Here is a 15,958-nt window from a genome sequence, read left to right on the forward strand (position 1 = left end):
AGTTTTCATTTTCTCTGTAGGGAAAATTTTATGGTATGTTTCTCATAGTGGCTGTTTCAGGATCCTAGGAGAACAACTGTGAAAGCTGACAGTTGCTGTCATTGAGTCCTTGTCAGTCAGGTCTGCTGCACTCAGGTGGAAAGGAAAAATAGCTCACATACCAACACGCCACAGTGCAGCACAAAGCTGCCTGTGTCAGTCTGACGGCACCCACTGTAGCTGCTTTCTCTTCTCTTGGGTTTATAGGGAATGAGGATGTTCACTTTGAGCTAAACAAAAATAAACCACTGATACTTTACATACTAGCTTCTTGGTGTCTGGAACAAAACAGTGAGTACTATTCAACTCCGAATTAAACAAATGTGCTTCATCTCTTGATGTAAAATATTAAAAACAATATTCAAATTTCCACTCGGCTCATATTAAAAATTGTGACTGGGAGATCGACATCAAGGATTTACTTTCTTATAAAAAATTTTTTAGACTTTAAACAAAAAAGCATGGAAATATTCTGAGTGTAGAAAATGCAAACTAGAGGCTGGACTTTAAAAAAAAATGCTGCAAAGCTGTCCTAGGCGTTATCAGGGTCAGAACAAAACGATTTGTGAGTTAAGGGCTGGTATCAAGGGCAGGGCTCAAAGAATTACAACAATGACACAGTACCATTGGCACTGATCCAGCCATGCAGAGACAGCGCACCTTCACCTTGCTAATTTCTAATTGGACAATTAAAGAGGAGTCATTGTTATCCGCCTGGACACGCCAAGAAAATTTTAATTTTGCTCATTTTTTCCATCAGTACTGTCTGGAAAGTTTAGTTCCAAAAATAGCCAAATGTGTTGATCCAGTCCCTGCTTTGTTCTTTATTAGCTCTGTAGTTCTGCACCCTGCTGTAAACAGCTGCTCAGATAAAACACTTTTTCAAATTGAGCTTGCGTTCACAGAAGTAGGTGACCTCACCGGCAAATTACAGGAAAGAGCAATTCTATTTGTCTAAAAAGCCTGCAGCAGCAATAAAATGTTTTTCAGACAAACCGTCGGCTCGTAAATGAGCCATCATGAGCAGCAAAGATGTTCCATGAAGGCTGAACCGCGAGGTGAAAAACAGGTTGTACTAGTTCACTCATCATCACATCAGATAAAGTTGCTGAGGCTGAGCCACAAAACTGGTGCCTCAAGTTTCGATTCGATATGACAGACGCATCTGCGTTTTAAAAAAAATGACCAAAAGGAGTCAAAACAATGACATTCAGAAAGCAGTCAGTTTATGGTTTAAATAAAAGATGCAATAAATGCCTGCAACTTGTCGACCCATTAACTCCAGACATGTAGCTGCTATGTAACAAGCTTATGCATCATTATTCAGCCATGCAAAAAACCTTTTAGATCCTTCTCACCCAGTGCTCACCGACTATGTGCTTTGAGTTACGGTAAGGTATGTTCCCGAACATCCCTTCCCCATATCCACTGATTTAAAAAGAAAAACAACATCTTCTAATTATGATACAAACTCTACAAAGCAAATAGGTTCAGTGCAGTTCACAGTAAATGCACAAATCTGAGTACTAGCCAGCGGTTGGTAAAAGGAAACAAAACCAGACAAAAAGTCTAACAGACTGTAGGAAGTGAAAATCAAATTACATAACACAACAGCAACACATGGAAGTACCTAAAAGGAGAAGTACAAAGAGACCCTTTGAAAGCACACAGCGAGGGACATTAAGAAGGTTTCTACTTATACTTCACAAAATAAACTGAAATGACTAAATAATTCGCTATTGTCTCATAAAAGCAACATCATTTACTTTACAAAAGTACATATATCACAGTGACAGTTAATGAATATTAAAAATATCCTTGACTGCTAGTGCTGTGGAGAAGAAACATTGGAAATAAGGTTGTACAATATAGGTAAAAAGTACATTCAATAATGTCCTTGACAGTCATTTAATTCCAAGTTTTGTCAATGCAGTAAAATAAAAAAATGCATAAATATGTGGTTAAGCTGCTTCCTGAAAGCTTTTTTTTTTTTTTTTTTTTTTTTTTTTTTTTAACTGTCCATATTAATCACGTAGAAAACTCTGGTATGTCTCTTAACATACATCATCTTAAAGTAGTCTGACAGATAAATGAGGTGCATATTCAATCTCTTAGCAGTCCGAGCTTCTTCAGGGCCCCACGGCGGTCCTCTTCATTTTCTGAACGAGGGCAGATCAGCACGCTGATACCTTGTGATCGAGGCAGTTTCTGAGTGTCTCTGGAGTGATGCAAGGCAGTGTGGGCAGGCAAGACCTTCTTTGAGGCTGGCTCTTTAGTAATGGAAGGCTCTGCCTCCAAATCCTCTCCTTGAGCACTTGAGAACTCCTTCCTACTCCCAAGAGAGGCGGGGCGCGGTCGATGGTTACGCAGCTGGTTGAGGTTCTGATTAATGCTGGTGCCCTGACTGGCCTCACCGTAGTCTTGACCTGCTGTATATCTGCTTATACCCACCTCAGTGCGCCCGAGGCTGGCTGATTTGACCTTTGGCGGTGTCAGCTGCTTGACCAGGCCAGAATAGGTAAGAGAAGTGGCATCTTTGACAGCAGATGGTTGATTTTCTGAAGGAGAAAGCTCAGTGGGGTCACTGAAATCAGCAGGTGCTGGGAGAATATCAGGATCCAGAACTGTAAGAGCAGTAGAAGTGTTTGATGGTAATATAGCACCAGGGTTCAAAGGCTGGACAGTAACAGAGGCAGGGGGAAGGTTATAGAACTGTGATGATGGTGGTTCATTTGGAGCTGCAGGGCTAATTGGAGGAGAAGAAGAAGATGAAGCTGCCCAAGACACTCTGGTTTTGAGAGGAAGTTTAGAGCTCTGGTTTGGGATCGATTCTTCCTCCTCACTGCTTTTAAGCAGGCCGAGCTTTCTGAGAGCCTCCATGCGAACTTTGTGAGGATCCAAGAATGGCCGCTGTTCACTGCTGTTGAGCACTGGATGCGCTGAGTTTCCATCAGAGTTAGTCATCTTGTGAGATTTCAGAATAATGTTGGGGGGAAGCTTTTTAGGCTTTGGGGCCACAACAGGTGGACTTTTGGGCTCTGCACTTTCAGGAGACGCTGGAGCAGCAATTTGTGAACTTGTGAGCAGACTGAGAGACTCAGGCTGAGGTTTGATTTGAGGCACCTTGGTCACAGGGCTTGTCAAATCTTTCTTGACAGAGGCCCTCTGACGAATCTGCTCCAAATCAAAGGTTATTCCCGGCTTTTTCCTGGAAATTCCCACAGATGGAGTAAGGTCTTTTACGTTCACAGGCTGTGAAGGAGAGTCAGGCTCATCCCTAAAGTTTAAGGGAGGTGGAATTACACTCAGATCAATCTCAGAGGTGTCAGTAGATGGTCCTGGACAAACAATTGTACTTTTGACACTCTCAGGATCAGCATCTTCATTTGTGACTGAGCGTGACATCTCAGTCTGTATAGCTGATGAGTGGATTCTGGTATCAGTAGAAGATTCAGGGATTAGAGGACTGACTTGAGGTTCAGAGATTTGATTTAGCTGAGTTTTTCCTTCTGTGGCTAATGCTGTGGATGCAGGTGGTGTTGTGGGCACTTCATCACTTAGAAATGATTTCTGGTTGCGTTTGGAGCCATTAGGCATCAAAGTGGAAATGTCTAATTAAGAAAAACACAATTACAACAGTTAGTGTTGCAGCACAAACCGTGCATCTGCGATGCAAATAAAGGTACACAAGAAAATATACACAACAGCACATCACATACCATTTACTCTCATCTGATCTGCTTTTTCTGTTAGACTCTCATGATGTGATTCATCATTCGATACGCCGCTGTCCTCCTGCGTCTCCAGCGCTTCGATTGTTTCTTCCAGATACGCGAGACACGCCCTCTCCTCTGCAGATAAGTGGTCCATGCTGTCTTCACTCTGCACAAAAAATGAAATTAGATATTTTTTCCTATCATGTGTATTTTTCATGACTTTCTCAATTTGATTCTCATATTATCACACGACTGTTTTGCATTTCTTAACGCTTTTTTAAAAATACCCAATTCTCCCCATACAGTTTTCATAATATAACATCTTATTCAGTTTGTCATAGGCTCTAATTTAAATGACCACACAGTGCTGGTGTGTGGGGTGGGAGGGAGGAGTCTGTCAGTCATGTTAGAAGAAGAAAGACTCCACTACTGCATTTATTAGCAGGATAGGGAACTTCCCAGACTGGACGTTATCAGAAATGAGAGTGTCACGAGATCTACCTGAAACAGCTGAGTTGTGCTCTGATCACGCCACAAATAAAAAGCTATATTGCAAGCTCCAGTCTCAGCAGCAATGACCCTTCTCATAGCGTGAAAAACTCCACCTGCTGATGTCCAGCATTCAGCTGGAAAATCCCGAAACAAAGACAGGCGGGCAGAAACTCCTCCAGTCACATACCAGCATGCCCGGAGCATAGCATGAGGCAAACTAGGTGTGATAACTGCCTGTATTATGTGTTTAGCTTCATTAGTTTGACTTGTTTCTAGTGACAGCTTAATTTGCATTGGCAGCAAAAAGTCAGACTTGTTCCTGATGGGTGCTGGACTCCATCAGGGCTGTCCTTTGTCAATGATTTCTAAGGACAGTCAAGGGGTAGAGGGTGTTGAATTCTGTAGTCTCAAGTTCTCATTTCTGCTTTTTGCAGACGATGTGGTTCTCTTGGCTACATCAGCCGGCGGCCTCCAGCTCGTACTGGAGTGGTTTACAACTGAGTGTGAAGCATGAAGAATGAGAATCAGGATCTACGAGTCTAAGGCCGTGGTTCTCAGCCAGTAAAGGGGGAAATTCTGTGTAGTGACTCACTAGTCTCCTCCAAAGGGTGTCTATGCTCACCTGTAGAGATAGAGTTGGGAGCTTATCTGGGAGGGGCATTGAGTACAACTACTCCTTTTCCTCAAAAGAAGCCAGTTGAGGTGGTTTGGCCTTTGACCAGGATACCTCCTAGACAAGGTGTTTCAGACATCTCCTAGAGGGAGGAGGCTTTAGGGCAGACGATACCAACTGATTTTTGCGTGTTTATTTCAGTTATTTTATATTGAAGTCAAAACGAAACTGAATTGGTTTCATCATATAAATTCACCACAAATAATGATTAAACTCACTGGCACCAGAACCAAAGGATGATAAATAAGCTTTTAAGAAATAATGTAGATTAAATCTGTAAGATTAGGCACAAAGTATGCAAATTAATTGCAACTTTGCCATTTTTTACCATATCTAATAATACTCCAAGAAGAAATAACGTTTGCTATTGTGATAAATAATTCTTGGGAACCCAGCTGGTAGTCTGTGTGTTAAATATGCAGTAGGTCAAACAGATCCAAAGGAACAACTCCCATCCATCTCCTAGTTTTCTCTTATTCTATATTAGCCTGTTGGAAAAAAATTATTTCAGGTGGCTGCTGGTGTCTGAGGGCTTCAGATTGTTTATACTTCATTTATGAAAACATGTGCTGAAACCCTTTGAAAGCTCCTCACTGACTAAACATGAGAACCTTTCACCAATTACAAATTCAGTTCCTCTCATCTCTCAGACTTCACAAATCTCAATTATTTCTTTATTCTCTTCCAGTCGAGGAGAGAAGCGTTTGTGTTTGTTCTGTACGAGAGAGTCAGTGATACAGACGACTGAGATAAAGCGCTACAGCGGCACTCACATAGCCAGAGTTCGTGCTGATTACGCTGTCCGAGCTTCCTGCGCTGTCCATGTTGCTACGGGAACACCACCTGGCCACGTGTCACTCTTTGGCTTTGCACATGAAGGAAGATGAGGGCATCACATGCTCTTCGCGGCCCTGTTTCGTTTGTGTAAATCTCACTGAAAGTCTGTCTCAGGAAAAATCTGAAATGTCAAGGACAAAAGCATGAAACTACAATCAGATGAAATTTGTGAGTCACTACTATCTCCACAGTGGAAAATGTTCATTTCTTTGACCACTGACTGATGAAGCCTTAGTTTGAGGCTAAACATAGCTAGAGAATTAGTTGGTAAACAAAACAGCATCTTTACAATTATTGTGATAAATTAAGGTCATAAATTACAGCTGATAGTTTAATGATCCTCATAATGTAATGGCCGTCTTAGTTTTGTAACATGATTCAAATGTGCTGTCATGGTCACTATGATATATTAAGCAAATCTAGTTATGCTAATTGAGTCATTAAATAAAATAATGGTTCAGCTAAAACTTTTCGCCTTTTTTTAAAAACAACGTGGATCGAGGCACGCATTAAAGGAGAGTAGCTGTGAAATGGAGAATATTTTCAGTTATGCATATCTGTCATGCATAGTGATGTCTTTCACAGGAAACAGATTAAATGTTTCATTTATTAATAATTAAACTCACCTGTATGCCAACAGAAAAGACCTCTTATGGAGACCTCTCGCATATTTTTAAAAAAATAAAATTTTTGAGTCAGTTTCTAGCAAAAATGCCAAATATCTCAGAAATTTGGCATCTTCAGACTTATTAATTTTGCTTGTGCTTATTTGTGCTTTCCTTCTTTTTGCCACCTGTAACAGTGTATTTATGTATTTATAATTCATTACTGGTTTGGTCTTTAAGATATTTCTACAAATCAGGAAAATGAACTCGTCATCGCAAGCAGACAGTGCTGTCAGCATCCCTTAATAATCAGTATTTCAGCCATTATGATATAACAATCGAACGCTCTTACTTGCAAATACACACAGTATACCTCACATCATGGCAAATTTGTGCTAAGAATCCAGATATGTTGTGTTACTGCATGCTTGTGCCTCCGCTCCCTATCTTTTGCGTATCACTACTGGCAAGTCAGGCATGAGGAAAGTATGCTAGTCGCAAAAAAAAATAAAATAAAATAAAAAAATCAACCAAACCAACAGGTTGATTCTTAATGAGAGCGTAAAGAAAAGGCAACTTCAAGTAGGTGTTTTTTAGGGCTAGAGGAAAAATTGTCGACAATGATCATCAAAAGTTTTTTAGCTAATTAACTCTAAAGCTAAATGGATCAGACAAATTGATAATTTTACTTAAAAAAGCTATTTTACGACCTGGTATAGAACTTCTTTACCACATAGTGCTGCAGCCAGTTCAGGTATGTTTGTGAAAGCACAAGCAACACCATTATGTTGATTAAAAATACAAGAGTAACAGAATTAAAGTTTCTTTTCATACCCTGCTGCGCCTGCATGCAAATTATCCCCCAAAATAACATGCTGTGTGTCACAGCTTTAGTTTATTTGTGCAATAGTAAATTAATGTGGTTCGAGAAGTGAGAGAAACTCAGACACTCAGAGGCTCATTCAGCAAAAACAATACATAACTCTGTCAGAATAAGAATTACAATGTACATCGAACATTCTCATAAAAACAACACTTAAAAAAAGCTTCCTGTGGGCCCATAAAGAGCATAATTTTATTGCTGCAAGTGAAATATTTGAAATATTACTGAACAGTAAGATTGGGTAACAAGTGGGGGATTTTCTATGACTTTTGTTTTGAAATCTTACATCTAATTAAAAAGCATGTTTTTTAAAAGTAGCATTAAACACTACATTGAAGAAAATGAAATACATTTTTAGAGGACATGTAACTATTTTTCAATTTTACCGTCAGCTTTTTCACCTCATTACTTTTAAGATTTGAGTCATGCAAAGACAGTGACAGACTTTTCCTTTGTTCACTGAACTTATCAGCTCCATCTTCTGTACATGGCACTTTTGACCTGATGACATGAAAACTTAGCAAAGGCAGCTGATGAAAAACCTGATCATCAACCCCCACATTCCCACATGTTTTCTGGAAACAAAAGCTAGTTGACAAAGCACACACCGGCCTCCCACAGTAAGCAGCTAATTATTGTCCCTCCCTTTGTCCAAACCTGAGCAGGCAACACCTCTCAAACTGGAGCACTGGCAAAGCACACTGCACCCACAGCTGAGTCAGGATTTAATAGTGACAGGAATGTCACTTTGCCTGCTTCCATGTCTTCGACACAACTCTTAAATGAAGCCAAACACATGAGCGGATGAAACATTTAAAATATGAAAAGGGAGGATCAGCTCCAGGCCTTAAATGTGAGAACAGCTGCACAGTTTGTGAGCTAGACTTATTAAAAACCCAGGATAATGATTGATAGCTTTTGATAACAAATCACAGTGCCTTATTGAAAAACTCAAAAATGTTAAGTATGTATTCAAGGTTAGCCAGCCAGAGCTGGTTTAATGATTAACAATAAACAAAGATTCATGGTTAACATTGGGTTGTGCAACTCACAGCCTGTTTGAGAGAACAGAAACATGTCTTTAATGTTCACACTTGTTCCATTAAAATGTCTGTTAGTGACATTTATGAGCAAATATTTGCATTAATCCTGACTCAGATAACCAGGGTCTAAACACTATGGTCAGTTGTGTTATCTCTAAAAACAAATTTAGAGCATAAAAACTGATAAGTAATGCATATCGGAGCATTTCTGATACTGATGTTAGTCTTTTGCTGAATATCTTACCCGTCTCTCTATTCCTGCTGCACTCTCCTCCACCCGAACAGACACAAAATGACACTCCAGGGTCAAAACTTACAAACTAAGTAAAAAAAAACAAACACAAAAACATTATGTTACACCTGATGGTAAAATCTGCTCTGAACAAATCGAGCGCACACACTTACACACACGCACCACTCTAAATGATCACTGTATTTTCATAAAGTAGACTTACGAGCTTTCACACAACTTTATTTCGTCGTTGCCTCCATTGTAACCCATGATTTCACCCTAAAAGAGCACATTACGCTTTTAAGAGGACAGTTTCCTGATAACTTACCAGATATGCGCGAGAAAGGTCGGTGAAACTGCGCTGCTGTCAGTCCATAGCTGCGGGCACCTCACTCCCCCGACAGCGCTGTTCCTGGAAGTAAAACTATGCGACTGGTAGTGACAGACGGGAGAGGTGTGAGAGGCTTACGGCCAGGTGAGGCAATTAACTTCCGTACAGGTTGGTTTGTGGCCAATCAGAGAACTGGGCGACTGAGACTTTTCCAAGGAAGAGCCAATAGGAGAACAGCAGTAAAACGAGCGAAACCTCAAATGATTTTTCACCTTTTACTTTTCTGTGTGGAATACTGTCACTTATATTAAGTTATTATAACACTATATATAACTATATATACGCATGAACGTATTTAAACCAATATACTGTAATTCAATTGGATTTGCATAGCGCCACATCACAAAAGTAGTCTCAAAGCCCTTTACTTGTAAAGTAAAAGCGCTACAATAATACAATATAATTTACAATAATAACAAAACCCCAACAATCAGATGAGGCTCTATAAGCAAGCACCTGGCAAAAGTGGGAAGGAAAAAACTCCCTTTTAAAACCTTTTAACAGAATCAGGCTCAGGGAGGGGCGGCCATTGTCGCCACCTGTTGTGGATGAGGAGAGGGAGGCAGGGCTAGAGACAAGCTGTGGAAAAGAGCCACGGTTTAATAATAAGTGATGATAAGTGCAGAGCGGTGTACAAACACATAGTGAGTGAAAAATACTCAGTACATCCAAACCTTCCAGTTTGGATTCGTGAGACAGACACCATCTCTACTTTTAAGATTAGGCTTCAAACTTTCCTTTTCGCTAAAGCATATAGTTAGGGCTGGACCAGTTATGCTGCAATAGGTGTAGGCTGCTGGGGGTTTCCCATGATGCATTGAGTGTTTCTTCTTCAGCCACCTTTCTCACTCATTATGTGTTAATAGACCTCTCTGCACTGAATCATACTTGTTATTCATCTCTGGCTTGCTTCCACAGCATGTCTTTATCCTGTCTTCCTTCTCTCTCCCCAACCGGTCGTGGCCGATGGTTGCCCCACCCTGAGTCTGGTTGTGCTGGAGGTTTCGTCCTGTTAAAAGAGTGTTTTTCCTTCCCACTGTCACCAAAGTGCTTGCTCATAGGGGGGTCTTATGAGTGTTGGGTTTTTCTCACAATGTATTATTGTAGGGTCTACCTTACAATATAAAGCACCTTGAGGCGACTGTTGTTGTGATTTGGCGCTGTATAAATAAAATTGAATTAAATCATGGGAAGCCCCTGGAAGATTTGGCCTATTGAAGCATAACTAAGGGAGGATTCGGGCTCACCTGATCCAGCCGTAACTATAAACTTCATCAAATAGAGATTTATCTTTAAATTTGAAAGGGTGTTTGTCTCCCGAATCCAAACTGGGAGCTGTTTCCACAGACAAGATGCCTGAAAGCTGAACATTCTGCCCCTCATTCTACCTTTAAATACTCTAGGAACCGCGAGTCTGAGAGCGAAGTGCTCTGTTGGGGTGGTACAGTTCTATGAGGTGTTTAAGATAAGATGGAGCCTCATTATTCAAAACCTTGTATGCGAGGAGCAGGATATCTGGATTTAACAGGCAGCCAATGAAGAGAAGCCAGTATGGGAGAAATGTGCTCCGTCAGTTATCTTGCTGCAGCATTTCGGCTCAACTGAAGGCTTTTCAGGGAGTTTTGAAAATAATGAATTGTAATATTGCCGTCTACAAGTAATATTATATGAACAAATTTTTCAGCAACACTCTGAGACGGCACGTTTCTAATTTTGAGATATTGCACAATTGCAACAATGCTGTCCTAGATATTTGTGTAATATGAACACTGAAAGATCTATCCTGGTCAAAAATGACTCCAAGGTTCCTCTCAGTGTTACTGGAAGCCAATGTAATGCCATCCAGAGTAAGTATCTGGCTTGACACCACGTTTCTAAGATTTTTATCACTGAGTAGCAGAAGAAGCAGGAAATTACAGCACAAAAAGAAAGTTTGATTTGTTGCCAAATCAAAATTGAACTATCTTGAGGGGAACAGGAACATCTGCATCAATTTTCACTGCAATTAATACTAAAACATGAGTGAGTCAACCTCAGAAAATTAAGAGGTTAATCAGAGCCATTAAAGACTGTTGCTTTAGGACATTTGTATGTGTGGGAAATGCAAGGGAAATCCATCCAGTAGATGTGGAGCTATTTCAGCCTGCCTGACCAACATGACTACAACACAACTTCTGTGAGAATACAAGGTAACCTAGATTCTCAGCATCTGATTGCAAAATTACAACCACCAAACATTTATTTCAGTAATAATATTTTCCATTTTTACAGGCCAGATACCACACACAGTCTGTGTGATTTCTGTGAGCAAAGCAGAACATCTGTGGATCAGATCTCACAGTCAGCATCTGTTTTCCAGGAACAGCAGCATATGTCTGTGACAGATGTGTAAACATCTCCATCATCTCATCTGTCATTGGGCCGCTGCTAGTACATTTTTTTTCCATGCCAGCAGTCACATCAAAGATGCAGCCATAGTTTGACATTTTTTAAAGACGTACTCATTACTTAGATTACAGAACAAACTGAATTCACTCTTGCCAGTTGAATTTGCAGCTAAAAACAATGAACAACTTAAGTTTAATTGGAAATACTTTGTAATACACGGAAAACATCAGGTATTTCAATCACTTGCTTAAATATTTTGTTAAATAAACTGAGTGAGATTTGCCTTTTCTCCCCCAAAACCAACATTAGAACTTCTATTCAGTCAACATTAAAAGTCTATTTCATTTTATACTCACAAATGTAATAATTATTTTGAGTAAACACATCAACGTCTTGATGTTGACATTTCACCGCAGCTGGCATTCGAATTATAGCTGCAGCAATTTTCTTCTGACTCATTTCCCTCATAACAAAGATAAAAAATAATTGTCAAAGCACAACCAGAAGTTGGGGCAATTTCAAACCTTTGCAATATTTAAATTAACTTGAGCAGATAAAGCTAAACATGAACACAAAGTCAAAAGCACAATATGGGTCATGTAAGGTTTAAAAGGTGACAGCAGTAATAAAACTGAAGGTGACCGAGGTCAAAGGGGCAAAGAAAAGCAAAACTGTTGTGTTTATAATCCTGTGCTGAAAAGTGAAGTTCAGTTCAAATACAAAGTTTCTCTTTGTTCTGATTTAATGAATTTTTTTTTTAATAGACTGACAGAAGAAGCAGCTGTAATACAGATTTCCTTTGTAAATCCACTGAGCTGTTGCAGAGAAGTTTATGATGTGGAGATGGGGTGGAGAGCAAACATTTCATTGGAAGACGTCCACTAACCTCGGCTGCCCTGAGCCAAATCGAGATACTCTGAATGCATCGACACTCATGCGTCACTTACCCTTAAAGACTGCAACAGAGCTGTAAATCCATCAGAAATTTACCCAAATTTGGAGGAAGAGCCGTTAAAACAAGAACAAAGAATGTCCTAATAAACATCCAGAGACAACGATTCTAACTGTACCATTTATTAGTTGTACAATTATGAAAAATAATCATAAAAAAGACTGGAAGCCCAAGATTATTTACAATCTTTTTCTCTGAAGCGAGGTCCCTCTTCTGAGTCATGTTCTCAGCCTTCTTTTTTTTTTTAAATGTTTTTGTTTTTTTAAATCACAGGGTATTTATTCACGATATGTTTAACTTTATAAGACATAGTCCTTTTCTCTTTTTTGACAAGTGTCAAAAATTACATACGTACATACATACATACATACATACATACATACATATACATATATAGATATCTATAAAAACAAAAATCATTCAAGTATCAAAATACAGACCGCTAGATTCATGTACAATATCATTCTCATCATTGTTGTCATCAGATTAGTCCCAAAATATCTTTCCTGATCCTCAGCAATGTGCAAAAGCAGAGCAGGACCAGGCTGATGGCTAAAGGTGCTGACACCAGCGCGCTGAAGACAGTGTACCATAGAGTTATCGTACTGGCCGGATAAAAATGTACCACATATACAAGAGTTAAATCAAAATGAGCCGACTATGCACCCATATACAGATTGGTGGACCAAACAGTACCATTAACAGTCAACATATTAGGAGTTAGCTAGAGAAACATGCCGTGCCCTATTGTTCTTGTCTGCAGCTATAAATCTAGAGTCGTACCAGCCTGCATGGCAGGTTTGGTGAATAATCTTGTCGAGATTAACTGAACAAAGGGGCAGGGAAGGAGAGAAAGAACCACACCTGATCCAGTTCCAGCATTAGGACAAATCATAGTCCTATAAAAAAAAAGTAAACGCCCACACACCCACACACACCCACACGCGCATACACACGCAAAAAGTAAAATAAACGCCATCCCCCGTTATTTCAATATAAAACAGTCTTTTAGTGTCAGTTTCTTTGCCCCTTGAGTTTGGTAAGAGAGCTCCTCCCATGCAAGATTACATTGTTTTAATCACAGTTACACATGTATGTAAGCTGACGGTGATGAAAGCAGCTAAAATGTTTGGATACAGGACAAACAACCCAGGAAGAAGTGCGTACCCTACAGTGTGAGGTCTCTCGTCTGACAGTTTGTTTCATAATAAAAAGTGAATGTTCCTCATCTCTGCAGCAACTTCCCCTTTAACTACAAGTTCTGCTTTGAAAACGGCAGGTACATTTCCTGAAACGATAAACACCAACTCTCAGTGAGGGACGTGATGGTTCATTTCGGAGGAAATGCACGCAACACAACAAACACATCCGTCTCTAATGTCGCACGGAACAACCATCACTTTTCTGAGCATCGAGAAGTTAAATGGAGGCGGGTGCGTGCATGCGTGCGTGCAGGGTGATGAAGTTGGAGAAGTCTGATGAACCGGGGGAGCGTGTTGCGTTGGCGAAAGGTTTACATCCGTCTTATTCTCCAGGCCCGTGTGTAACTGTGGGCACAATCCGACTGCTGATGTGATCTGCTTGGTGAGAAGTGGGGCAATGATCCAGCAAAACATCCTACCCACCACTCAACAGGGCTCATTCCTGTCCTTTTCTCACTGTCTGGGATTGGCCACAGTGTCAGCTACAGGGAAGGGACACAGACACACGCACACAAAGCAGTGGAGTTAAAATTAAGTAAAACCGATGGACACAAACAGCACTATAGTGATGGATTAAGTCCTTCGTAATGATTAACTCTTTTCACCAAGCATCTGTGAAACATTAACCTGGTACGACTGGGGGGGGAAAGGCAATGCTGACAGGATGAACACTGAAGGCATTTGTTGTGAAAGGGAAAAAAAAGAAGAGGAAAATGCACTTATTCTTTCAAACTTGAGGATTTTATGTAAGTGCTTAGGTGTAGTTACTTCACTCTAGACGAAGCATTGAGTTTAAATCCTGACTGATAGTTGACGGCATGCCAGTTTTGAATTAGTTTGAGCTGTTTTTTTGGAGCAAGGACCACTAACATGCAGATCCATGTCTGCCTCTGTGCCCTATTCTGTCCCTCTGATGCTCTCTAGAAACCCCACCCCAAAATGCTTACTTCATTAGCATCAAAAGGATCATATCACAGTGCTAGGATCTTGGCCTCTTTTGGCTTTAAGCAGGCAGCTGACCGTAAGAAGAAGAAGAAAAAAAGCCTTGCCCTTAATTGATCTTATTTAACCTCAATAACACCTGCATCCCTGCGAACATAAACATGCTACAGTCCGACTGATGCATAGAATTACAGGATCAGTTTCACAGTTTCCTCAGGAAACGTGTCCATCCAGGTACGGGATGTGTGCAGTGGGTCACTCTTGGCTGTGGTAAAAATCAGTTTTCTCAGCACTCGGTGAAGTCAGGAGTTGGAACGTCAGAGTGAAAAGCCTCAGAGCGGCCGTCGCCTAACAGAGCAAGAAAAGCATTAAGAAAAGAGAGAGCTTATCACCAAGAGTAAAGAGTGGGATGTTGACAGTTGGGAAGAAAAAAAAAAAAAAAAAAAAAAAAAAAGGGGGAAGCATTGTTGGAGGAAGCATATAAGGTAAACAGAAAGGAGGAATAAAAGGGAAAGTGAGTGGCAGGCTCACAGTAGAAGAGATACCAACTAGACAGCTAGAAGACGGTGGGCGAGGTGGAGGGGTTGCATTAATAATTGAGAAAAAGTGTAAAGGTGCTGGGAGTTAAACATAAGAAGAGGCAACAGCTGGTCAGTTGCCACAGACTGTGGTGTTGTCGGAGGAGGAAACAAGTGATGGCGGTGGGGAGGAGCAGAGGTCCAGCGCGGAGAAAGAGGCAGCGTCACAGTGAAAGGCACACAGAAGGAGGGGAAGGAAGGAGGGTGAGGCTGAGCCCAGGAGGAAGAGAGGTCCACTCAGAAAATGGTGGTCTCGTACTTAGTGCTGATAGTGCGCTTGGATTCTTTGGGGTCCATGAGCCACGTGGCACTACCCTGGGACTGAGAATCGCCTTCCTGGTCCACGATGTCCCCCTGTGAGTACAAACAGACAGCAATGAAATATCTGAATCTTCATATACGAGGCTGATTACACTTTTTGTAATGCTTAGATTCAAAATGCAGCAATGAAGTATTATTGTGCCAACAAAGTGTAATTGTTTGTGGTGAAATTTAACCACATTTACCCATGAAAGTGTTGATGTTTGTGTTTAAACAGATTCCATAAACGATGCAGCATCACACCTATCCATCAATTATCATAAAATTACAACCCCGGTCGCAAAAAAGTTGGAATGCTGCGCAAAATGTAAAGAAAACAGGATGCAATGATTTGCAGATCTCATAAACCCATATTTTATTTATTATATTAGACAAAAAGGTTTTTAACTAATACTTTTTACTATTTCATGAAAAACATTAAGTCATTTTGAATTTGATGGCAGCAACACTTCTCAGAATAGTTGGGGCTCAAAAGATCAGAAGTACTATGTGATGCACTGCCATCTTCTCTGAGCCAAAGCTCTGAGGCAACTTGGAAAACTGACATGTGGTCAGACAAATCCAAATTTAAAATTCTTTTTAGAAAACACAGATGAAAAGTCCTCTGGAGGAGAGGGACCGTCAGTGCTCAGTTTAAAAGCCTGCATCTCTCATGGTATGTGGG

At 40.4% G+C, this 15,958-nt stretch overlaps 2 protein-coding genes across 6 annotated transcripts in view; both read right to left on the minus strand.

The window, feature by feature from the left end:
* Positions 1-837: 837 nt before the first annotated feature.
* On the minus strand, positions 838-9,030 carry LOC102308169 (specifically androgen-regulated gene protein). 2 transcript variants are annotated; one of them, XM_005926216.3, is made up of 5 exons: positions 8,849-9,030; positions 8,533-8,608; positions 5,694-5,878; positions 3,759-3,921; positions 838-3,650 (listed from the first exon to the last, which is right to left on the minus strand). In XM_005926216.3, the coding sequence occupies exons 3-5, from the start codon at positions 5,742-5,744 to the stop codon at positions 2,143-2,145; spliced, it is 1,722 nt and encodes a 573-aa protein (XP_005926278.1). In that variant the 5' UTR covers positions 5,745-5,878; positions 8,533-8,608; positions 8,849-9,030; the 3' UTR covers positions 838-2,142. The 2 variants fall into 2 exon arrangements, with proteins under 2 accessions (XP_005926278.1, XP_005926279.1); XM_005926217.3 differs by lacking the exon at positions 8,533-8,608.
* Positions 9,031-14,820: 5,790 nt separating this feature from the next.
* The window catches only part of LOC102308690 (ankyrin repeat and SAM domain-containing protein 1A), a 46,963-nt gene continuing 45,825 nt past the window's right edge, over positions 14,821-15,958 (minus strand). For 2 of the 4 annotated variants that reach the window (XM_042222687.1, XM_014334831.2), the window contains one exon: positions 14,825-15,327. In XM_042222687.1, the coding sequence (XP_042078621.1) occupies positions 15,211-15,327 (117 nt within the window). In that variant the 3' untranslated portion in view covers positions 14,825-15,210. Of the gene's footprint in view, positions 15,328-15,958 lie in introns of all 4 variants that reach the window. The other 2 variants (XM_014334830.2, XM_042222688.1) reach the window with 2 other exon arrangements.

This window comes from Haplochromis burtoni, unplaced genomic scaffold, assembly GCF_018398535.1.
Source record: "Haplochromis burtoni strain Fernald_Lab_line unplaced genomic scaffold, NCSU_Asbu1 Contig_91, whole genome shotgun sequence".
NCBI lineage: Eukaryota > Metazoa > Chordata > Actinopteri > Cichliformes > Cichlidae > Haplochromis > Haplochromis burtoni.

What these genes read in the sequence shown, in the direction of transcription:
- LOC102308169 (XM_005926217.3), bottom strand. Translation starts at nt 5,744, where the DNA reads ATGGACAGCGCAGGAAGCTCGGACAGCGTAATCAGCACGAACTCTGGC. An exon ending in TCAGCACGAACTCTGGCTAT is followed by an intron (nt 3,922 to 5,693) that starts GTGAGTGCCGCT and finishes TTTTTTGTGCAG; the next exon opens with AGTGAAGACAGCATGGACCA. An exon ending in AGATCAGATGAGAGTAAATG is followed by an intron (nt 3,651 to 3,758) that starts GTATGTGATGTG and finishes TTTCTTAATTAG; the next exon opens with ACATTTCCACTTTGATGCCT.